Source organism: Cynocephalus volans, chromosome 9 (genome assembly GCF_027409185.1).
Source record: "Cynocephalus volans isolate mCynVol1 chromosome 9, mCynVol1.pri, whole genome shotgun sequence".
In the NCBI taxonomy this organism is placed as follows: Eukaryota; Metazoa; Chordata; class Mammalia; order Dermoptera; family Cynocephalidae; genus Cynocephalus; species Cynocephalus volans.
Window position 1 is genome coordinate 335,423 of NC_084468.1, and position 23,276 is coordinate 358,698.

General features: G+C 48.1%; 1 protein-coding gene across 1 annotated transcript; it reads right to left on the reverse strand.

The window, feature by feature from the left end:
* Positions 1 to 18,985: 18,985 nt before the first annotated feature.
* Positions 18,986 to 21,835, reverse strand: TMEM271 (transmembrane protein 271). Its single transcript, XM_063108486.1, has 5 exons — positions 20,875 to 21,835; positions 20,568 to 20,800; positions 19,753 to 19,805; positions 19,289 to 19,291; positions 18,986 to 19,163 (listed from the first exon to the last, which is right to left on the reverse strand). Exons 1-5 carry the CDS (start codon positions 21,833 to 21,835, stop codon positions 18,986 to 18,988), a joined length of 1,428 nt encoding a protein of 475 aa, XP_062964556.1.
* Between the last annotated feature and the right edge of the window lie 1,441 nt (positions 21,836 to 23,276).

Sequence of the window (23,276 nt, forward strand, 5' to 3'; positions counted from 1 at the left end):
CAATTTTTCTATTTTTTCTTTGGTTGCCTGTGCCTTTGGTGTCATATCCAAGAAATTATTGCCAAATCCAATGTCATGAAGCTTTTGCCCTATGTTTTCTTTTGAGAGTTATATGTCTTTATCAGCATTGAGTTTTAGGTCTTACATTTAGGCCTTTGGTTCATTTTGAGTTAATTTTTGAGTGTGGTGTTAGGTAAAGGTCCAACTTTATTCTTTTGCATGTGGATATCCAATTTTTCCCAAACCATTTTTTGAAAAGACTGTTTTTTCTGCACTGAATGGTCTTGGAACCCTTGTGAAAATCATTTGATCATATATGTGAGGGTTTATTTGTGAGCTCTCTATTCTATTCCACGTGTCGATATGTCTGTCTTTGTGCCAGTACCACACTCTTTTGATTACTGTGGCTTTGTTGTAAGTTTTGAAATCGAGAAGTACTACTCCTTCATCTTTGTTTATTTTCAAGATTGTTTTGGCTATTCAGGGTCCCTTGAGATTCCATATGATAGAGTATGGATGTGTTGTCCCCCCAAATCTCATGTCAAAATCTGATTCCCAGTGTGGCAGTGTTGGGAGGTGTTTGAGTTGGGGGTCTGGATCCTTCATGAATAGATTAATACCTTCCTGGGGGGGAGGGGTAAGTGAGTGAGTTCTTGCTCTATTCGCTCCCATGAGAGCTGGTTGTTTAAAAGGATCCTGGCACCTCTCCTCTCTCTCTCTCTTCCTCTCACCACGTGATCTTATACCCACCAACTGCCTGCCACTTTCTGCCATGAGTAGAAACAGCCTGAGGCCCATGTCAGATGCAGCTGTCCTAGAATCATGAGCCAACTAAACCCCTTTTCTTTATAAATTACCCAGTCTCAGGTATTCTGTTACAGCAGCACAAAAATGGATTAGTACACCATATGAATTTTTTCTATTTCTGCAAAGAAAAAGACTTTGAGACTTGACAGTGATTGTATTGAATCTGTAGATCACTTTGGGGTACTATTGACATCTTAACAATATTAAATCTTTTAATCTGTGAATGTGGATATGCTTCCATTTGTGTCTTTCTTAATTTCTTCTAGCAATGTTTTTTAGTTTTTATTGTACAAATTTTTCACTTCTTTGGTTAATTCAAAGTATTTTATTCTTTTTGATGCTATTGTAAAGGAATTGTTTTTATAATTTCCTTTTCAGATTATTCATTGTTAATATATATAAATGTAACATTTTTGTGTGTAGACATCGTATCCTGCTACTTTGCTGAATCCAGTTATTAGTTCTAACAGTGTTTTTTTCTTGTGGACTCTTTAGAGTTTTTTGCGTATAAAATCATATTATATGCAAAGATAATTTTACTCTTTCCTTTCTGATTTGGATGCCTTTTATTGGTTTTTCTTGTCTAATTGCTCTGTCTAGAACTTCCAGTACTATATTGAATAGTAATAGTGAAAGTAGTCATCCTTGATTTTTTTCCTGATCTTAGAAGAAAAGCTTCCAGTCTTTCACCATTGAATATGATGTTCACTATGGGTTTTTCATATATGGCTTTTATTGAGGCCATATATTGAAGTAGTTTCCTACACAATTCGGGGTTAATTTCCCAAATGGAAGAAATGCCTCTCTCTTGAGGGTTCTGGGAGATTAACCCCTTTTGGGGTTTCTCATTGCTCAAAAGAGATGGGCTTTGAATAATCTTTTACAGCTCTGTCATGCAGGGGAGAAGGGGTGACAAATCCATGGGAGGCAAAACAACATAAATATCATCAGAGACATCAAAAGAATGAGGTGCTTGAGCCTGGCCAAGTGCACGCTGACCAGAGAGACACCCCGCCAGAGAGGCCCAAGTCCTGTGGAGACCATGAACCTGAGACACCAGCGGGCAACCAAACAGACACTGAGGCAGCTGTGCCAAATTGGTAGCCCTGGCAGGATCCTAGGGAGACAATAGTGTCAAACCAGTGACCATGAAATCCCTTGCCACAATGACTAAACATCAAAGAAAAGATACCAGAAATATGAAAAATCAAGAAAGTACACCACCAAAGGGTAATAACTCTCAAGCTCTAGATCCTATAAAACAAGCAGCCCTTGAAATGTCTGACAAGAAATTTTGAGTGATAATTCAAAGGAAACTAAATGAGATACAAGAAAACTCAGCTAGACAACATGACGAAATGAGAAAAAGTATACAGGACCTGAAAGAGGAAATGTACAAGGAAACCAATGCCCTGAAAAAGAATGCAGCAGAGCTTGCCAAGCTGAAGAATTCATTCAACGAAATAAAAAACACAACAGAGACTTTAACCAGCAAGCTTGCAGAACAGAAGAGAGAACTTCTGACCTTGAAGATGGGCTGTTTGAAATAACACAGTCAGGCAAAAAAAAAAAAAAAAAAAGAAAGAAAGAAAGAAAGAAAAGAAAGAAAGGAAAAGAAAAAAGAATTAAAAACATTGAAGAAAATCTGACAGAGATATCAGACAACCTTAAGCACTCAAATATCCAAGTCATGGGTATTCCAGAAAGGGGGGGGGAGGAGATTGCACTGAAAATATATTCAACAAAATAGTGCCAGAAAACGTCCCAGGTATAGGAAAAGACACAGATCTTCAGATTCAGGAAGCTCTAAGATCCCCAAATGTATTCAACCCAAAAAGGTTTTCTCCAAGACATGTTATAGTCGAACTGGCAAAATTCAAAGATAAAGAGAGAATCTTAAAAGCTACAAGAGAGAAGCATCAAATCACCTATAAGGGAGCCCCAATCAGACTAACATCAGACTTTTCATCACAAACCCTAAAAGCCAGAAAAGAATGGGATGATATATTCAAAATACTAAAAGACAGAGATTTCCACCCAAGAATACTCTACCCCACAAGGCTATCCTTCCGAAATGAAGGGCAAATAGTATATTTCTCAAACAAAAACTGCAGGAGTTCACTACCACACGACCACCCTTACAAGATATTCTCAAGGCAGTACTGGGTTTAGTACCTGAAAAATAACTACCACTGCCATAAAAACCCAAGAAAAATCAAAACCCACTAGAAAAATAAAAATGCCAACAATGAAGAGAAAAAAAAGTTAATCTACAACCCAAAGAACCAACAAATACAGAAGATAAACAGTAAATCAGAAAGAAAGGAACAAAAGACACTTAAGACATCCAAAAAAAATCAATAAAATGCTAGGAGTAAATCAACACTTTTCAATAACAACTCTTAATGTAAAATGATTAAATTCCCCAATCAAAAGATACAGACTGGCTGACTGGATTAAAAAGGAGGACCCAACTATATGCTGCCTTCAAGAGACCCACTTCACCTATAAAGACTCACATAGACTAAGAGTGAAAGGATGGAAAAAGATTTACCATGAAAACAGAAATGAAAAATGAGCTGGAGTAGCTATTCTTATATCTGATAAAATAGACTTTAAACTAAAAACCATAAAGAGATAATGAGGGCCACGACATAATGATAAAAGGATTCATACATCAAGAAGACATAACAGTCATAAATATATATGCACCCAATGTTGGAGCAGCCAGATTTATAAAGCAAACTCTATTAGACCTAAAGAAGGAAATAGACACTAATACCATAATAGAAGGGGACCTGAACACCCCACTATCAATATTGGACAGATCATGTAGGCAAAGAATCAGCAGAGAAACACAAGATCTAAACAACACTCTAGACCAATTGGACTTGGCAGATATCTACAGAACATTCCATCCAACAACCTCAGAATATTCATTCTTCTCATCAGCACATGAATAATTCTTCAGGATAGATCACATGTTAGGTCACAAATCAAGTCTCAACAAATTCAAAAAAATTGGAATTATCACATGCATTTTTTCAGACTACAATGGATTAAAATTAGAAATCAGTAACAAACGAAATTCTGGAAACTATACAAACACATGGAAATTAAACAGCATTCTACTTAATGACATATGGGTCCAAGAAGAAATCAAACAGGAAGTCAAAAAATTTATTGAAACTAATAAAAACAGTGATACATCATACCAAAACATGTGGGATACTGCAAAAGCAATACTAACAGGGAAATTTATTGTATTAAATGCTTACTTCAGAAGAATGGAAAGATGGCAAGTGAACAACCTAGCACTTCACCTTAAAGAACTAGAAAAACAAGAACAATCCAAACCTAAAGTTAGCAGATGGAAAGAAATCATTAAGATCAGAGCAGAACTTAATGAAATTGAAACCCAAAAAACAATACAAAAGATCAATGAATCAAAAAGTTGGTTTTTTGAAAAGATAAATAAAATTGACAAACCATTAGCATGGCTAACTAAAAAAAGAGAAGACCCAAATAACAAAAATTAGAAATGAAAAAGGTGATATTACAACTGATACCTCAGAAATACAAGATCATTAGTGACTACTATAAACAACTATATGCCAACAAATTTGAAAATCTAGAGGAAATGGATAAATTTCTGGACACACAAAATCTACCAAAACTGAGCCAATATGATGTAGAAAATCTGAACAGACCAATAACAGCAACAGAGATTGAAGCTGTTATTAGAAGGCTCCCAACAAAAAAAAGCCCAGGACTGGATGGATTCACAGCAGAATTCTACCAAACACTCAAAGAGGAATAGACACCAATTCTCTACAAACTATTCCAAAAGATCGAAACAGAGGCAATTCTCTCAAACTCATTGTATGAAACAAACATCACCCTGATACCAAAACCAGGTAAAGATACAACTTAAAATAGAAAACTACAGGCCAACATCTTGATGAATATAGATGCAAAAATCCTCAATAAAATACTAGCTAACAGAATACAGCAATGCATATGCAAAATTATACACCATGATCAAGTGGATTCATCCCAGGGATGCAAGGTTGGTTCAACATATGCAAATCAATAAATGTGATACACCATATTAATAAAATCAAACACAAGGACCATATGGTCATCTCAATAGATGCTGAAAAAGCGTTTGATAAAATTCAACACTCATTCATGATAAAGACTCTCTACAAGTTAGGTATAGATGGAAAGTACCTCAACATAATTAAAGCCATATATGATAAACCCACTGCCAATATCATCCTGAATGGGGAAAACCTGAAAGCTTTTCATTTAAGAACAGGAACTAGACAAGGATGCCCACTCTCACCACTCCTATTCAACATAGTGTTGGAAGTCCTAGCCAGAGCAATCAGAGAAGAGAAGGAAATAAAGGGCATCCAGATTGGAAAAGATGAAGTCAAACTGTCCCTGTTTGCAGATGACATGATCCTATATATCAAACAGCCTAAAGCCTCTACCAAAAAACTCTTGGAGTTGATAAATGATTTCAGCAAAGTAGCAGGATACAAAATCAACACACAAAAATCAGTAGCATTTCTATTTGTCAATAGTGAACATGCAGAAAGAGAAATTAAGAAAGCCTGCCCAATTACAATAGCTACCAAAAAAATAAAATACTTAGGAATAGAGTTAACCAAGGATGTGAAAAATCTCTATAATGAGAACTACAAACCACTGCTGAGAGAAATTAGAAAGGGTACAAGAAGATGGAAAGATATCCCATGCTCTTGGATTGGAAGAATTAACATAGTGAAAATGTCCATACTACCCAAAGTGATATACAAATTCAATGCAATCCCCATCAAAATTCCAATGACATTTTTCTCAGAAATGGAAAGAACTATCCAGACATTTATATGGAATAACAAAAGACCATGCTTAGCCAAAGCAATTCTGAGCAAAAAAAAAAAAATAAAGCTGGAGTCATAACACTACCTGACTTTAAACTATACTACAAAGCTATAATTACCAAAACAGCATGGTACTGGCATTAAATACAGACACACTGATCAATGGAATAGAATAGAGAATCCAGAAATCAACCCACACACCTACAGCCATCTGATCTTTGACAAAGGCCCCAAGTTTACACACTGGAGAAGAGACTGCCTCTTCAGCAAATGGTGCTGAGATAACTGAATATACACATGCAGGAGAGTGAAACTAGACCCATACCTCTCACCATGTACCAAAATCAATTCAAAATGAATTAAAGAATTAAATATACATCCTGAAACAATAAAACTTCTTAAAGAAAACATAGGAGAAACACTTCAGGAAATAGGACTGGACACAGACTTCATGAATACGAACCCAAAAGCATGGGCAACCAAAGGAAAAATAAACAAATGGGATTATATCAAACTAAAAAGCTTCTGCACAGCAAAAGAAACAATTAACAGAGTTAAAAGACAACCAACAGAGTGGGAGAAACTATTTGCAAAATATACATCTGACAAAGGATTAATATCCAGAATATACAAGGAACTCAACTTTACAGCAAAAAAGCAAATAAGCCAATTAAAAAATGGGCAAAAGAGCTAAATAGGCATTTCTCAAAGGAAGATATACGAATGGCCAACAGACACATGAAAAAATGCTCAACATCACTCAACATTCGGGAAATGCAAATCAAAACCACACTGAGATACCATCTCATCCCAGTTAGGATGGCTAAAATCCAAAAGACTCTGAACGATAAATGCTGGTGAGGCTGTAGAGAAAAAGGAACTCTCATACATTGTTGGTGGGACTGCAAAATGGTGCAGCCTCTATGGAAAATGGTATGGAGGTTCCTCAGACAATTGCAGATAGACCTACCTTATGACCCAGCTATCCCACTGCTGGGAATATACCCAGAGGAATGGAAATCATCAAGTCGAAGGTATACCTGTTCCCCCAATGTTCATCGCAGCACTCTTTACAATAGCCAAGAGTTGGAACCAGCCCAAACGTCCATCATCAGATGAGTGGATCCGGAAAATGTGGTACATCTACACAAGGGAATACTACTCAGCTATAAAAACGAATGAAATACTGCCATTTTCAACAACATGGATGGACCTAGAGAGAATTGCATTAAGTGAAATGAGTCAGGCACAGAAAGAGAAATATCACATGTTCTCACTTATTTGTGGGAGCTAAAAATAAGTAAATAAATGCACAAAAACCTGGGGGGGGAGGGAAGAAGACAGAACAATGACAATTCCTTGAAGTTGACACAAGCGAACAGATATGAGGTTGTTGGGAGGGAGGTTTTGGTAATGGGCCACAATAATCAACCACATTGTATGTTGACAAAATAAAATTAAATTAAAAAAAAAAGAATGAGGTGCTTTATTTTTAGAACATTTAGAGAACAAGAATTTGTTAATTGTTACTTAAAAATATGAAAGCAGGAATTTTTTAAATTAACAAATGGATTGGAATATAAAGCTGTGAAAATATCCTACAAAATAGAAAAAAAAAGATCAATATAAGGAAAATAGGAGAGAGGAAAAAAGGAAACTAGGTTGAGACCACAAGCTTCCACATCCCAAAACAGGAGTTCCCAGAGCGTAGAACAGAGAAAACAGGGGAAAGAACTGTCAAAGAAATAAAATGGGAACATTCCCAGAACTGAAGCCTGCAAGTTTCCAGGTTGACAGGGTTCATGGAATGCCCATTTAAATGAATTAAACACACACCCCACAAACATCAAGAGAAAGGAAAAGCTCACGAAGGAGGAGGACTCAACATGTCATTAGAATTCTCAACAGCAGAACTGAACGCTGCAAGTCAAAGGAACAGCAAGCTCTACATTCCAAGGAAAAATACTTTGCAACCATGAAAGTTGGTTATACAAATTGGGTCATTCTTGTTGTACCCAAACTAAATCAGAGTCGAGGGGCTGGGCGAAAAATACTCAGGGCACATAGCACCTGCTCCAAGAAGAATTTTCTGTGAGCCCAGCTGCCGAGACAGGCTGCTGTAACCCTAAGACCAGTTTTACCTCGAAGCTGCTGAAACAGACGGCCATGACTCAAACACTAGTTTTACCTGCCACGGTCACTCTCACCAATCAGAGCCTGCCAACTCCAAAAAATGTCACTAGTGCCAACAAGCTTTCTCTCAAAATAAAACAGCATTTCTCTCTCTAATAAAACTGCTATCCCTTTCTTTGTTCAGACATACCAGAGACCACCCCAGTCTGTGTGTATGCCCTGAGTTGCAATTCTGTTCTCCCAAACAAAACATTTGGTTTAGAGATTCATCTCTGTATTTTTACTTGGCTTTGACACAACCCAGTCAAAATCAAGTCTAAGAGTAGAGAATCATTTGCAGACAAGCAGGATCTCCCAGCGTGCCTTTCTCACACCAAGGACGTGATCCACAAGCAGAAAGAGGGACGGTCCAGGCAGCCAGACCCAGCACAGGAGGGACACAGCAGCTCTCACACCTCAGGTGGCCGCCTCCTCTAGGCAGGTGCAGGAAAGTGGCCGGGAGGGCAGAGGACATCGCTGTGGGGAGGACACGCTGCAGTTCTACGTTGCTGAGGGCAGACACGGTCCAGGGAGTGTCGCTGGCAAGGCTGTCTCAGCCCACATCTTGGGACACAGTGGACAGCTGTGTGCAGGAACCTGAAAGGAGCAAAAGGAGGCCTCCCAGGACTGACTGTGCAGAGGCCACGGAGTGCACATCTGGAGGGGATGAGGGCTCAGGAGGGAGGTCTGTGAGGAAAGAAATCCTGGACCACCTGGCACCTTTGAACACTGAGACAATGTTCTAGCTTCTGTCAAAAATTTGGGATGACTTAACAGGTCCATAGGAAAAATCAGTCAGTTGTTAATTTTGAGGAAAATAGGAGGTGTCTAAGAAAGAAAATATAGTCAGGGAACACTATATACCGCACCTGTGGACGGTGTTTATAATCATAATACACACTGAACACTCATTTGACAAGTGTGTGTATATATATATATACGCCATAACTGTACTGGGAGGATGGGAGAGAAGGTGCTGTGTTGAGCTAGGAGTATAAGAGGCTCAATAGTAAGAAATCAGTAAACATGCCTAAAATGGAAATAACCAGAATAGCAATATCATCATCTTTTCTGTAAACATGGAGGCACATTCCCAAAGAAACTGGTTGCTTATGAGGGTGGAAAGAAGGAATGAGAAAAGTGAAACAACAGTACAGTTGACTTTTAAGCCGTATGTATTATTAGCCTGATTTAAAATCAAAATACGTGTTAGTGTAATTTACCACATTAACAGATTAACAGAGAGAAAACAAATTATCTTACCAACAGACTTAAAAAAAGAAATATTAAGAAAATCGATACCCATTTCTGAGTAACAAAAAACTCATCAAGCTAAAAATTGAAGAAAACTTCCTTAATCTGTTAAAAGGCAGGTACCAAGATCCCCAGTAAACTCGTCCTAATGAACAAGCTCGGAAGCATCCCCACCTCTGCTCAAAGTTTTGCTGGAGATCCCAGCAAGAAGATTAGACCAGAAAACACAGAGGGGGTTTGCAAAGCAAGAAACAAAACTGTCATTAGCCACGGATGATACTGGAAATCAGAAATACAAATTATTAGAACTGAGAAGAAATTTTAGCGATGTTGCTGGGTACAAAATCAGTATACCAGGTCAGCGACAAGCAAACACAAAATGTAATTGCTTTTACGAAAGACAACAAAAATACAAAAAGACAACATTTACAACTAGAATGCATCTCAGGGAACATCTAACAAAAGTCATGCAAGGCCTTTACAGAGAAAAGTATTAAACTCCATTGAAAAACATAAAAGAAGACCTAAGTAAGTGGAGGGAGAGACCTGTTCAAAGATAGAAGGACTCAAAATTGTTGAGATGGAATCCCACTCAAATGAATCTGCAAACCCAGTGCAGTTCCAGTCTGGGCCCTGGAGGGCACGTGAAGGTTGTATCTAAATGCACATGGAAAGTGCTTGGAGCAGCTGAGAACGTTCTGAAGGATGACATGGGCCATCAACAGAAGAAAACGAGGAACAGAAACAATAGTGTGAATATGGAATATTGGCATATGTGGGAGGTGATATCACAAACAGCTTAGAAATAACAGATTTAATAATGGCGCTGACAGCTCTATTCACAACAGCCAAGATTTGGAACCAGCCTGAATGTCCATTGACAGATGACTGGATACAGAAACTGTGGTGCATCTACACGATGGAATACTACTCAGCCATGAAAAAGAATGAAATTCTGCCATTTGCAGCAACGTGGATGAGCTTGGAGAAACTTATGTTAAGCAAACTAAGCCAGGTACAGAAAGAGAAATACCACATGTTCTCACTCATACGTGGGAGCTGAAAATAAATAATAATAATAATAATGTTTAACTTTTAGAAGTAGAGAGTGGAACTGTGTTTACTGGAAGTGGGGAGGGGGGTAATGAGAGGTTGGTTTGTGGACACGAATTACAGGTGGACGGGAAAAGTAGGTTCTACTGGTGTGCAGTGGTGCTAGGCATCTGCAGCCACCAGTAATTTACTTGTATGTTGTCAAGTGGCTAAAAGACAGGAGCTTAAATGTTCTCATCACAAAGAAATGATCATTTTTCTTGATGATACATTTGCTAACTACCTTGATTTGATCATTACACATTGTATACATGTAATGAAATATAACTCTGTATCCCATAAATATGTATAGTCAATACGTTTCAATTAAATTTAAATATACATTTAAATTTTTTTGAAAAACAGGTACCATAAACAGGGGATGGGATTATGAATGGGTTTTATTTTCTTTTTCGTATGTTTCTGTGTTTTTAAAAAGTGTTCTACAATGACTATATGTTTTTTAAATCAAAAAAAAGTTTGAGATATTAAGTATCACATAATCTCACATTTTAAGATTACAAAGCCTCAGTGTTACACAATTTAGAAGTGCGATAAAAGAAAAGTTGAAAAACACTAAAAAAGTAATTGGGTACATGTAAATAGTTTAACTGTGTGGGGATGCTATTTGATTGCTTCTAACTTGGTGGCATCCTTAGTAAAAGTCAGTCTCTTTCAAAAAACTAAAATAAAAAATGTAGGCACTGAAATAATCAGCTCAACATATGATAAAAAGAAAAGGTGCTTGGATAATTGGCTCTCCTTACAGTAAAGGAGAAAGGTATAAAAGATACATGGACAGCTGTAGATCGAGATACAGACGCACTCACGTGCATGTTAATACAGAAGGATGAAATTAGATCCCTAACTCACATTATTAAAAAACAAACAAAAACCAAAAAATAACTCCTCCCAGATGGATTAAAGACCTAAATATAAAAGCAAAACCATGAAACTTTTACAAGAAAGAGAAACATCAGGAGAGGGGAAGGTTTTGAAAGCCAGAAACAGGAGGCACACGCCTTAAAGGAAAAGATTAACAAATGTGGTTTACTTTTCTCGGGAGGAAAGACAACAACAGTCCAGGAAAATGTATTTGCAAACCTGGAGGAGGAGTAAGTGCACTGAACTCCCAACATCAATCAAAAAGTAAAAACACAAGCAGTTTCTTTGAAAGCTGGAGAATAGGAACGCTCAACGATCAGTAAAGGAGCCTCACCAGTGGTTGTGGAAAAGCAGACGGGGACCAGGAGCCACTTCACGGCAACCCACAAAATGACAAAATTCCTGAGACAGGGGACACCCAGCCCTGCGAGGCCGGGAGGACGGCTGCTGTGCTGCTGCAGTGTGCGTGCCCCTCACCCAGGCCTGCACGCGGGGCCTGGACGAGGTCTGGGAGCAGGAAGGCAGCGCTGAGCACCGCAGCGGAAAAGGAGATAAGCTGGGAGCACCTCAGCGGGGGAAGGCTGAGCAGACCGGCTTGTCTGCACAGCGGAATAGTTTATCAGTTAGATTAACACCGTCACCACAAACAGAATGAGTGCAAGAAAGCACATCGCAGGAGGATTTATGCACCATTTTAAAATGCACAAAACAATACAACGTCATGTGTGCCCCAAAGGGCCAGGGAAGGGTGAGGGGGAAGCTCTGCTATTCCTGTAAGTTTATGTCTTTAAAAATAAGAGAGAACTGTGGGCCAAGTATGGAAAAAAAATTTTTTTAATTTCTTTAATTAAAAATTTTTTTAATTTTTAATTTTAAAGTGTTAAAATTAAAATTTTTGTTTCAATTTTGATGACCATGCAAACTGAATCTCAGTGGTAAATACACACGTGCTGTATGATGTGGTACTTGGTACTTAACAATTTTCCTAATTCAAAATAAAAGAAGCATGTAGGGAAAGAGGCTGTTCTAAGTCAGACCTGATCACTAGCCACATGCGGCTTTGCGCGTCTGAAGTGTGGTCGGTCCATACTGAGATGTGCTCTAAGTGTAACTACAACCAGATTTCCAGACTTAGTATGGAAAAAGGATGTAGAATCTCTGTCCCACTTCTGCCAAAGAGTCAGCACAGGGCTTGCATTAGGGCCAGCGGTGGGGGCTGAGCAGATGGGCAGACTCTAGTATTCCCAGCACCTGGCAGTGCCTGACCCATCGGACAGTTGTATAGGGACAGGTGTGTGGGACATGTGGCACAGGATTGGGGCTTGGTGGACAGAGAGGGATCCACCCACCCAAAAAAGGGAAGATGTCAAGTTTGAGATAAACGCTGAGTCCAGGGTCTTGCGGGCCCCTGAAGGGCTGCTGAGCAGGTGTTGGACATTGTGGAGAAAATATAGGGAAATGGTCAGGGCCCCTCAGATGTTCGGAGTCTTGCCAGGCATTTGATGTAAGTACGTGTGTGTGCCCAGGAGTTCCCTGCTTAGTCTCTAATGTAACTGCGCATGTGCGCCCAGGTGTTCTTTGGTTGTCTGACTTGCACTGGGGTGTCCTGGGTTATCGGACTTGAGTATAAAGGATGAATAGCTCTGATCCATAGGGCCCCCTGTCCCCAGGATGCCCCGGGGGGCCATAGGGAGGCCACTACTGCTGCTGGAGGCTGCTGCTGAGGGAGCTGAGGACTGAGCTCGTGTCGTCTGCCGAGAGTTCTCAGGATCTTTGCCAATTACCTAGCCATGGACCTGCATCTGAGGGGTCTGGCGACCCAGCCTGGCATGTGAGGGGACCATGACCTAGTCCGTACCACGAGTTTTAAGGGTCTGTGGGCCCTAACCCGACAATACAATCGGCTATGTTGGCGGGATTCTGACAATTGCCCTAGCCAGACAGACATCAATGCCCGGAGGTCTGGAGGGAGGCTGAGGTTGTCACGCTGCCCACCTGATGCCCGGGCTTATAAAACTCCCACAAATGACGCTGAGCAACAGAATATTGGTCCAGCCTTGCGGCTGGAATGTGGCAGGGGTCCCAGACCCCAGGAGAGTGACTGAGCTTCCCCGGGCTTGCAGCCCAGCATCTGAGCGGGCTCCATCCTTGCATGCAGAACTTCCTAAGCCGCCTTCCCACTTGTGACTGTTTTCAGGATAAGCGAGGCAGAGAACCTAAAGCACTTGGCATACAGGGCCTGGCACATGACACACCCTCAAGACAAATTAGCCTTGGTGAGGTGGTGCTGATGCCAGTAAAGGTTGGGGGTGGGTGGGGGCAGCACTGTCCAGCTCAGAATCCCAGGGGCTCAGGCAGCGACCTCCACAGATCCTTGTTGAATGTGCTCTCGTCACCTTTACCAGGTGACAAGCACCAAAGGGTGTGGCCACCTGCAGCCTGTCAAGGCCTCAGAGCCTTTTCCTAGCTGAGCCTTGAAGATGGGGGAGCAGCGGGATGGGGGGCACGAGGCTCCCGCCCTCCCCACGGCGGGCACGCAGTGGCTGCCCTACGGCACCAAATCACTCATTTAAGGGAAAAAATAACCTGAGTTACGCTTAAAAAGGCAGGAGGGGCTGTCACAGGCTGGCCCTCGCAGACCCTTCTCCAGGGGTCATTCTGTCCCAAAAGGGGCCTGGGGGTGGTACAGGGGCCAGGAGGGCCCGGAAAGGTGTGGGAAGCACCACGCAGAACAGACCTGTCCTGGGGGAGTTCCAGGGAGGCTCTGGCAGAGGGGACCTCCGCCTGGGCCAGGAAGGAAGGAGCAGCCGGACCAAGGCTGGGAGGCTGGGGGGAGAGAGCAGGAGAGAAAAGCTCCCAAAATGAGCGGGCTCGGCCACCAGAGGGAGACAGTCCCTCAGAGGAGCTCAGTGCCCTGAGGCCTTCTGCCCAGCTGCACGGGGCAGCCACACAGAGGAGAGTGACATGCCCCAGTCGGGATTTGCAAAACAACTCAGTTATCTGAAAATATTTGCAAATAAGTCAAATGTACTTTATTTTCAAAAAGTTTTTCCCTTGGGCAATTAATTTTAAAGTTTCAGCTTTTTTAGAGAATATTCATCTGACAGATCTATTCAGGTCCGTGGACTCCTGTGCAACTGGCCTTGTCACCATCAGGGATGGCTGCCTCTCACCTGTTACCTAATGGCCTCGGTGCACACACCACAGAAAGGAGGGAGTTTGTCCCAGAGAAAGGACCAGCCAAACCAGAGCCACGGCTGAGCTCTCAGCTGCATTCAATATTGCCCCCCAAAGCTTTGTCTCCCAGAACCTCAGAATGGGGTCTTGTTTGGAAACAGGGTCTTTGCAGACCTAAACCCAAACAAGAGTCTCCTTATAAGAAGCATCAAAGGATGCAGGAGACACAGGTGGGCAGATGCTGGAGTGGTGAGTCTACAAGCCAAGGAATGCAGAGCCTGTCTGCAGCCACCCAGAGCGGGAGAGAGGCCTGGGACCGGTTCCTCCTCAGGGCCCCGGAGGAACCAGCCCTGCCAACACCCTGATCTCAGACTTCTGGCCTCCAGAACTGCAAGGGTATAATGTTTGCTGTCTTAAGCCACCCAGTTTGTGGTACTTTGTTATGGCAGCCTTAGGAAACAACTACAAGCTCCTATAATGTCCAGGCCGCTGAGGTAGGTAGTCCAAGCCCCTGGGGCAGTCTGGATCCTTGCTTCCAGCCCGTCGTGTTGCCAGGATGCCCAGCATGTCCTCGCTCCTTTTCCCTCCTCCTCCTTGCCTAGTCAGCAGCAGTGGTTTTGCTCCTACGTGTCTCTGGGAGTCTATCTCCCTCTCCTCCCTGTGGCTGCAGTGACCTTTGAAGGCTCCAAAGCCCCTCAGAGGCTCTCTCTGCCTTTCTCCAGGGATCCTCTCTCCCTTCAAGCTTTCACGGGCTCTAGAACCCTCCAGATGTGTGTGCTGCTCCTCCCTGCAGGGAGCCCTGCCCTCCCTGGGGCCTCCCACACCCGCCATCCTATCAGCCATTCTCACAGTGGTGGGGACAGATGTGTATCTCCTGTGCTGGACCACCTGCACCCACCACCTACAGCCACAGCTGCACCCACCACCTACAGCCACACCTGCACCTACCACATACGTCCCAGCACCTGCATCCTAAGCGCTAGTTCTTTTCACAGGCATCCTAGCCTCTGCGTGGTTGGTGCTATTGCTACAAAGGTAAGGGGGGGTTCAGTCCTGTTCTCAGAGGTTCGGGGGCTGCTCTGGTGCCAGGCAAGGGTATCAGCCAGTTCTCCCTGTCAAAGAGTGACAGCTACAATCGCCACAGGCTGAGGTGCAGATGAACACATGGATACGGGGACCACAAGTCTCTGCGGGAGGTACTCGCAGGCCCTACTGTGAGTACAATGTTGGTGTGCCTGACAACAAGGGAGGGGAGGGGGCTCTGAGCCAAGGGAACAGCCTGGGAGGGCTTAGGGGCTGCACTGCAGAGTCTGGGAGCTAGGGTGAGATGTGGGGGGCCGGTCCTCTGTGTGATTCCAGGGGGTGGGGAGCCAGGGAGGATGGGCCTGGAGGATCCTCTAAGAAGCAGAGTCAAAAGTGTCCTACTGTTGCAAAGTTTACAAAAATGCACAACCAGGTGGAGACATTGCTGGGGCATCGTGGTCCCGCTTCTGCTGCGGTTGTCTGTGCCTGGTGCCCAGCAGGGCTGGTCCCTTAACTACTCTATCTTCTCATCTACAAAGGGGGCAGTAGCCAGGTCTGCCTCTGGAGCCCTTGTGAGGGTAGACGGGGTACATGGTGAAGCACCCAGAGTGGTGGGTCCGTCCGCTGCTGCTGCTACTAGAATTGTTGCTCAGTCATCCCCACAGGCCCCGCCTGCCCTGAGACCGCGGCGTCCCTTCTCCCTGCATAGCTGCCTTCACCTCCCAATCAGTCTCTCTGCCTCCAACCCATGCCTCTCACAGAGAAAGACAGAACAATCACCTGAAAATGCCATGTGGTCTTGGCCTCACCCTCAGTGACACCTCCATCCTGGTCCACCTGTCTGGCTTCATCCCTCAGCTCCCCCAATGCTGCACCCACGCCCTGCTGTTGGGGTCCCCTCTTCCACAGCCCCCCAGATGGGAGCCCCTTGCTGGCTCCTCCACAGTGAGGGCTGAAGGATCAGCCCAGGGGCCCATGTGGTTTTAGTTTTTCTTTCTTCATAAAAACAGCAGCTCTTGAACATTTCTGAGTAGGATAACATGAGCCTGTATTTTAGGAAAATGTTGCATCAGGAGAGGAGATGAAGAGATCAGGCTGACAACCTAGAAATAGAGGAAAAGGGAAGAGTGTTCCCTGGTAGGGCCGTGCAGGGGGCACAAGGGCCAAATCCGGGGCCCTGGCGCCGGGAAGAGGCCAGAGGAGGTGGGTGGCCCCTCCAGGCACCATGGAAACGACAGCCTGGGCGCCACTGTCGAGCCCAGGGAGAGCGAAGCACCCAGCGCAGCCTCCACTCACCACGAGCAGCCGCCCTGCCCTCAGCCCCTGGCCGATCCGGCCACTCCTGCCACACAGTGTGCCAGAAACAGGACGGTGGCCACCCAGATGGGGAGCAAAGGATTGTTTTGTGGAGTACCGTGTATTTTAAAACAGATTTTATTGACCCGAAAGTGACATTCCGTTGAGTATCAATGGCAGATAAAAGGCAAAAATAGAGATTATAAGGATTGGGGCTTCTCTAGGTGAAGCCCACATGTGTGAGTCGATTCCCTCCTATACACGGAGAGTTTAAGAAAACTGTAGACACAGCTCTGTCATGGGGACCACCAGGCTTTCCCCTGCCACCCCACGAAGTCCTTAGGAGAGTTCAAATTTGGCGATATAACGATATCTGTATACTATTTTCCTAAATTTATTTTCTTTTTCCACTTTGCTAGTGTTTTCCGTCAGGTGCAGTACTGAAAGGCAGCAAGTTAAGCAAAGGGACTGGATCATCAGGAAATCAAACGCTGACCTTAGCTGCTGCCTGTCCCATATAAAAAGACAGGCACGCAGGTATAGAGACAACCAGTTTATAGGCCAGAATTCATGTTCTAAGGTCTCTGTCATGTATTAATTTTCTCTCATATCTTAACGAGAAAAAAAATACTTTGGGGTGATAATGACTTTGATGGTGGGAAGCTGGCTGCCACCACTCAGCAGAGGAGCCGGGCCATGGGAGACACAGGAGGGTGCCCAGCAGGTCCATGCCAGAGTCCAGCCATGGCAAGATTGAGCCACGCAGACCTGCCTCGGAGCCCGGGAACTCAACCTGGAACCCACCACTCTCTCGGACCCCTGAACACCTCCCACATGGCTCCCTGAGCTTGCCGACTTGCAGACAGGCAGCCCCACCAGCCTGCCCCACCCAGGTGTGACACGGCGCTCAGGGCCTACATGCAGCTCAGTGCTAACAAGCTGCCCTCCTGGGGGCATGCGTCCTGCGTGCTTGTCCCACAATGCTGCAGCAAAGGGATGGCCAGGTCAGGGCAGCCCAGCTACATAGCTAGGCCATGATGCCCCGATGGGTTCCACCTGGATCCTGAGTACCCCAGGCAGGGCTGCTGGAGGCCGTGTGTGTGCACATGTGCATATGTATGCAGGTGTGTAGTACATGCACACGAGTGTATGTGCATGTGTGTGCAGGTATGTAGGTTGTGCACGTGTGTACCTGTGTGCACACATGTGCATGTTCATGTGCACATTTGTGCATGTGTGCGCACACACTCAAGGCTTCCTCCTGCATTGCATCAGAACACCAGCCAGGAGTAAAAACTTCAGTCACCAGCAATTTGATCTTCACAGCAAATAACCATCTGACTGATTTTTAAAAGTTAAACAATTGTTTAATTGACTTTTCAGTCAAAAGCTCAGTTGTGTGGTTCAGATTCTTGTTGCCAAGGACAGAGCACTCCCTCTGGCTAAGGAAAGATGTGAACACCCAGACCTCTGGGGCCCTGGAGCACCCGCTTATCAACGCTAAGGGGACGTGGCTTGTTTGGCGACTACACCGCCCAATTCTGTACACAGCATCACACGTTATCCTTATCACATCATTCCCTCAAAAGCAAACACCCAGCCATGTGAGCAGCGAGCTCGTACTGCTGAGCCAAGTCACACCTTCCTGTTTAAAATGATAGCGAACCCGTGTAAAAATGGGAAATGGGTGCAGCTCAGTTTTGCCTCAGCATTGAATAAACTCGTGGCAGGGAAGCAGGGTGAGGCCCAGCTTTAGAAAGGCCCAGGGACTGGCATTATTTTCCAAATAGCACAAAGAATGAGTTCTGAACAAGCTTAAAGTTTCAAAAAAGTAGAATGAGCATGACAAAAAATTGCTGCCATGGGTTGGATGACATGAAGTTTGGAACTGTAGTGGTATATAGGCAGTCAGTCCCCGTCACTCCCCCAGGGAGGGAGGCTGGCACCTTCAGGACCCTCCACTCGTTTCCCTGAGAACTGGTCTTTGGAACAATCTGAGTTTAGGGATACGTGGGATTCTATTTCCTCTAGTAAACCTAAAAATTTAAACCCTGGTGTCCCACATCATTATATCGACCTCTACAAAAGCAGAGGTGACAGTGTGCGTGGAGTAAGGAACACTGGACTTTCAAACAAATTCTCCAGTTTGTTGGGCTTAGAAGAGGCTTGTTCACCCCGACTGGGGCTGGGGGCACAGCAGCTGCCTGGGGCACCTCCAGATTCTCCCTGCCTCACACAGATGACCCACCCCCACCCAGTTCTGCCTTCTGATCTAGTCCAAGAAAAGCCTGGAAGTTTAGAGAGGTCACTGATTTTGATCACAAATTTGAAAGACTCATAAGGCATCTACACTTTTAAGCTGTACAAAATGTGTAAGACTAAACACCTCAGAGAACAAAAAGCACACGGGAGGTTGGAATGCTTGCAACTCTGCTGCCCGTGTTCACCCCGTTCAGACCGGCCAGGCCGCCCCTGCTGTGCGGCTCTGGGAGGTCAGTCTTGCAGCCGCCACTGAGGTCTCTGCCCAGGGAGCAGGAAGCCCCTGGCAATGCCACACGGTTGGATCTAGGTGGACAAGGAAAGTGTTTTAACAGTCACTTTGTGCTGCCTCTTACCACATTTCCGCTCAGGTTGGTGGTCAGCAGGCTGGCTGTCCTGGGGCAGGAGGGGTGGGGCCATAAGGACCTCACCGCCTGGGGAGAGCGAAGGCCCAATATGGACCAGTGTCTGAGGAGGCCCGTGGATGAGAACCTAGCACATTGGCCATGCTGATTCTTTTTCTTTGGGCGGCACCCACACAGCAGGGAGAGGACAATGGCCCATTGCTCTGATGAGACTCCCGAGTTTCATAGTGATTGTCCGAGCCACCAGCAGGGACGGGTTCGCACCTCCACAGATCAGCCCACTGGCTGGTGACAGGTCTCACTTCCCCTCCACTGGCCTCTGCTGCTCTAGGGCAGCCTGGCCAGGTCTCTGGGGTGCAGGGAAGCTCTGGCTTTGGTCTGGACACCTGGGGACTGAGGATAAGTCTCACCCCAGAGCCTGCACCTGGAAACTACGCTCCCATCCCTCAATTTGGGTACTTTTTCACAGTGAGAAGCGAACTCCTCTACACTATACAGGCATTGCACACGATTTCTATAGCTTCTCTCACCTCAAGTACTTGCGCTCACCCTGGCAGAGCTCTGACCGCGTCCCCACATCCATCTACAGGAGGTACACACCTTTCAGCCAGGTGGGGCCCCCGCTGTCCAGAGTCACCAGCTACATGCCCGGCACCACGATTCCAGGCACATGGGAATCAGATCACATTTTCCCAAGACTCGGAGCCTGCCCGGCTCCCAGCCGGCCCACCAGGCAGATGGAAACACACTGCACCATTGTAGGGAACTCGTGTCACACTGTGTGTAAACATGCACACACATCCTGATGGTTTACAATTATGATCCTCACATCAGTTAAGGCTATTTAAGGGTATATTTTAAGTGAAGTGCTATAATATTCAAAATTACCAGATTAATGAATTAATCAACAGGAAAATGATCTTTGCCAGAAAAACTATGACTGTGATTTTCCAAAATAGGATTAGACTGTTCATATGTATAACCAAAAATAAGCTCTGCTTTGCAGTAGAAACCACGCAGCCAGTTTCAAAAGAAAGAAAGGTAGGGGACCTGGCGTCAGTGTCTCTACACACACACAGTCAGCTTCAGAAGAGGCTGGGCCGGGCGGACTAGCTGGCGGGGCACAACTGTGCGCGCTTGGCATTCGTCTGGCCACGTTCGACCACTTGCCCCCAAGTGGCTGTGTGTGGACGTCCTCTAATTCCAACGTGATGAATATTCTCCGATAACACAGCCATTAACTTAGCAAAAGAACTCACCGACTTTAAATTGCAATAAATTTACCAAACACTTTCACTGTTTATGGAGAGCTTTACAGTAAAAAGGTACCAACAAAAGCAGGCACATCCGCGGGCCAAGTGTCGCAGCTGGCTGTGTCCCCGAGTCTGTCATTCCCGAAGTGCCAGCCGCTTTGTGTTTCTGTCCTTCGCGTGCGGTCGCCCGCCTCGGACCGGACCGTCGCGAGCGCGGCCCCAGCGATGGGGCTCGCCCGGGCGAGGTGCGGAGGGGGCGGCCGGCCCCAAACACTGGCCGTGAACTTGAAGCGGAGCCCGGGCACGAACGACGCGGGACAGAAACCTCCCGGACGCAGACTCGGTGGCAGCGGGGACCCGTCCTGCGGCCACTCGGGCCCGGGGCTCAGCGGCCCCGGCTCGGCTCCCAGGGCGGCCGGCAGCAGTAGGGGTAGGAGGCGTCGAGGTCGGGGTCCGAGGGCGCGTAGCCCGGCAGCTCCACCGACGGGTGCCCGCCGCAGCGCACCTCGGCGCCCGCCTCGTCCAGCGCGCCGAAGCCGCCCACGTTGATGTAGGAGACGGCCTGGAGCGCCGCGAGCCCCGCGCAGTCCCCCGGGCCCGCGAGGTCGGCCTCCTCCGGGGACAGGATGGGGGCCTCGCTCGGCCGCGGCTGCAGCCTTCGCCCGCGCCGGCCCCGCCGGCCCCGCCGCGCCCGGAGCCCGGGGCCGCCGCGGGGCCGCGCCGGGGCCCGGCCTCCCCTCCGCCGGGCGCGCCGGCCGCGCCGGGCCTGCGACGAGCGGTAGCTCTTGACCAGCAGGAGGCTGAGCAGGCCCAGCAGGCACTCGAGCGCGTTGAAGACGGTGGACAGCACCAGGCCGCGCTGGTAGTCCTTGAGCCGGCGGCAGCCCGCGGCCGAGGCGCCGTCCGGGGCGCGCGGGGGCAGGCAGAAGTGCGAGTACTTGCGCTCCACCAGGGCCACGGTGTCGCCGTCGATGACCGCGCCCGCGAAGGCGCTCAGCACCCCGAGCATGAAGACCAGGACGCCGAGCAGCAGCAGGTTCTGGCTGCGCGCCGGCCCCGGGGGCCCGGCCGCGGCGCCCGGCTCGCCCGCAGCGGCCTCCGGAGCCCCCGCGCCCGGGCCCGCGAGCCGAGCGGCCCGCGGCCCGCAGCACAGCAGGGCGGCGCCGAGCAGCGAGAGGCCGGCGGCCAGCAGCAGCCCCGAGTAGAAGGCGCCGGCCGCGGCCCCCAGGCGGAACGGCTCCCCGCGCAGCTCCGCGCCCAGCGAGAAGCACTTGAGGCCGACGGCGGCGGCGCTGAGCGCGCAGGCGAGCAGGAGGCAGGAGCAGAGCGCGGCGCAGGCCCCGCGGACGCTCCACTTCATCCTCCGCGCCCGAGCCGGCCCGCGCCCCGCGCGCCCGCCGCCGCCCGCCGCCGCCCCCGCCGCCTGCGCCTCCTCCCGGCGCCGCGCGGCCGGACCCGCGGCCTCCTCCTCATCCTCCCGCGTCCTGCCGGGCCCGCGCCGCCGCCGGAGCCCGCATCCTCCGCCTCCCGCCGCCGCCGCCGCGACCCCGCGCCGGGGACCGCAGGGCGCGCGCCCCCTGCCCAGCCCGCGGCGCCCCTCCCAGGACGCTCGGCCACCCCCGCCCTGGCGCCGCCTCCCCAGGAGAGGGGCCCCCTCGGCGCGGCGCGTCTCCCCGCCTTCCTCCCGGTGGGTCCCCGATCCAGCGCCGGCCGCCTTGGGAACGCCACCCCCGCCCGGCCCCGCCCCACCCCCGGGCGCTCCCTCCCGGACCCCCGGGCCCCACCCCCAGCACCTCCTTCCTCCCGGTGCCCCGGTGTCTGCGCTTAGCTCTCAGCAGGGTCCCGGCGGCCGGGAAACCCGGAGAAGCGCGCTGAGGGTGCGGGGCGAGGGGGACGGGAGGCCCGGGGGGGGGGGTAGGGCGACGGAGTCTGGGTCGCTGAGAAGGGCTCACGCGCGCGCGTGCTGCGTGCACCTGTGCTGCGTGCACCTGTGCTGCGTGCACCTGTGCTGCGTGCACCTGTGCTGCGTGCACCTGTGCTGCGTGCACCTGTGCTGCGTGCACCTGTGCTGCGTGCACCTGTGCTGCGTGCACCTGTGCTGCGTGCACCTGTGCTGCGTGCACCTGTGCTGCGTGCACCTGTGCTGCGTGCACCTGTGCTGCGTGCACCTGTGCTGCGTGCACCTGTGCTGCGTGCACCTGTGCTGCGTGCACCTGTGCTGCGTGCACCTGTGCTGCGTGCACCTGTGCTGCGTGCACCTGTGCTGCGTGCACCTGTGCTGCGTGCACCTGTGCGTGGCATACGAGGGTGTGCGCATTGGGGACAGGGGCTGACCCTTAGGACCAGCGATGTGAACCGAGCTGGAGGTGAAGCCTTGGGCAGAAGCTTGGACGAGTGTCGTGTGGGTCGTGGTTAAAAAGCCCTTCTGCAAGGTCACACCGGAATTTCCCCCAGACGCGTGCGCACGTGAATTAATCCATCAGAAGGCGGTTCACGGCCGAGGGAACGGGGCGTGGGGGCGGCAAATCGCCTCACTCCGACCGGGAGGACCCCAGGTGGGTGACAGGAAGACGCAGCAGGGGGCGGGCGGGCAGGGTCGCCTTCCCCCAGGCCTCCCTGGGCTCCCTCTTCCTCGGCCCCAGGGAGACCCGCGGGGGTGGGGCGCGTCCCCGGAAGGCCCCTGAGGTCCCCCGGGCGGAGCGGCTGGGCCTGCGCCCTGGTCCTTGCACTTGGTCTCTGCTGCAGCACTGAGGCCCCGGGAGCCGCCTGACTCACCCGCCAGCTAATTGCTGCATTAAATG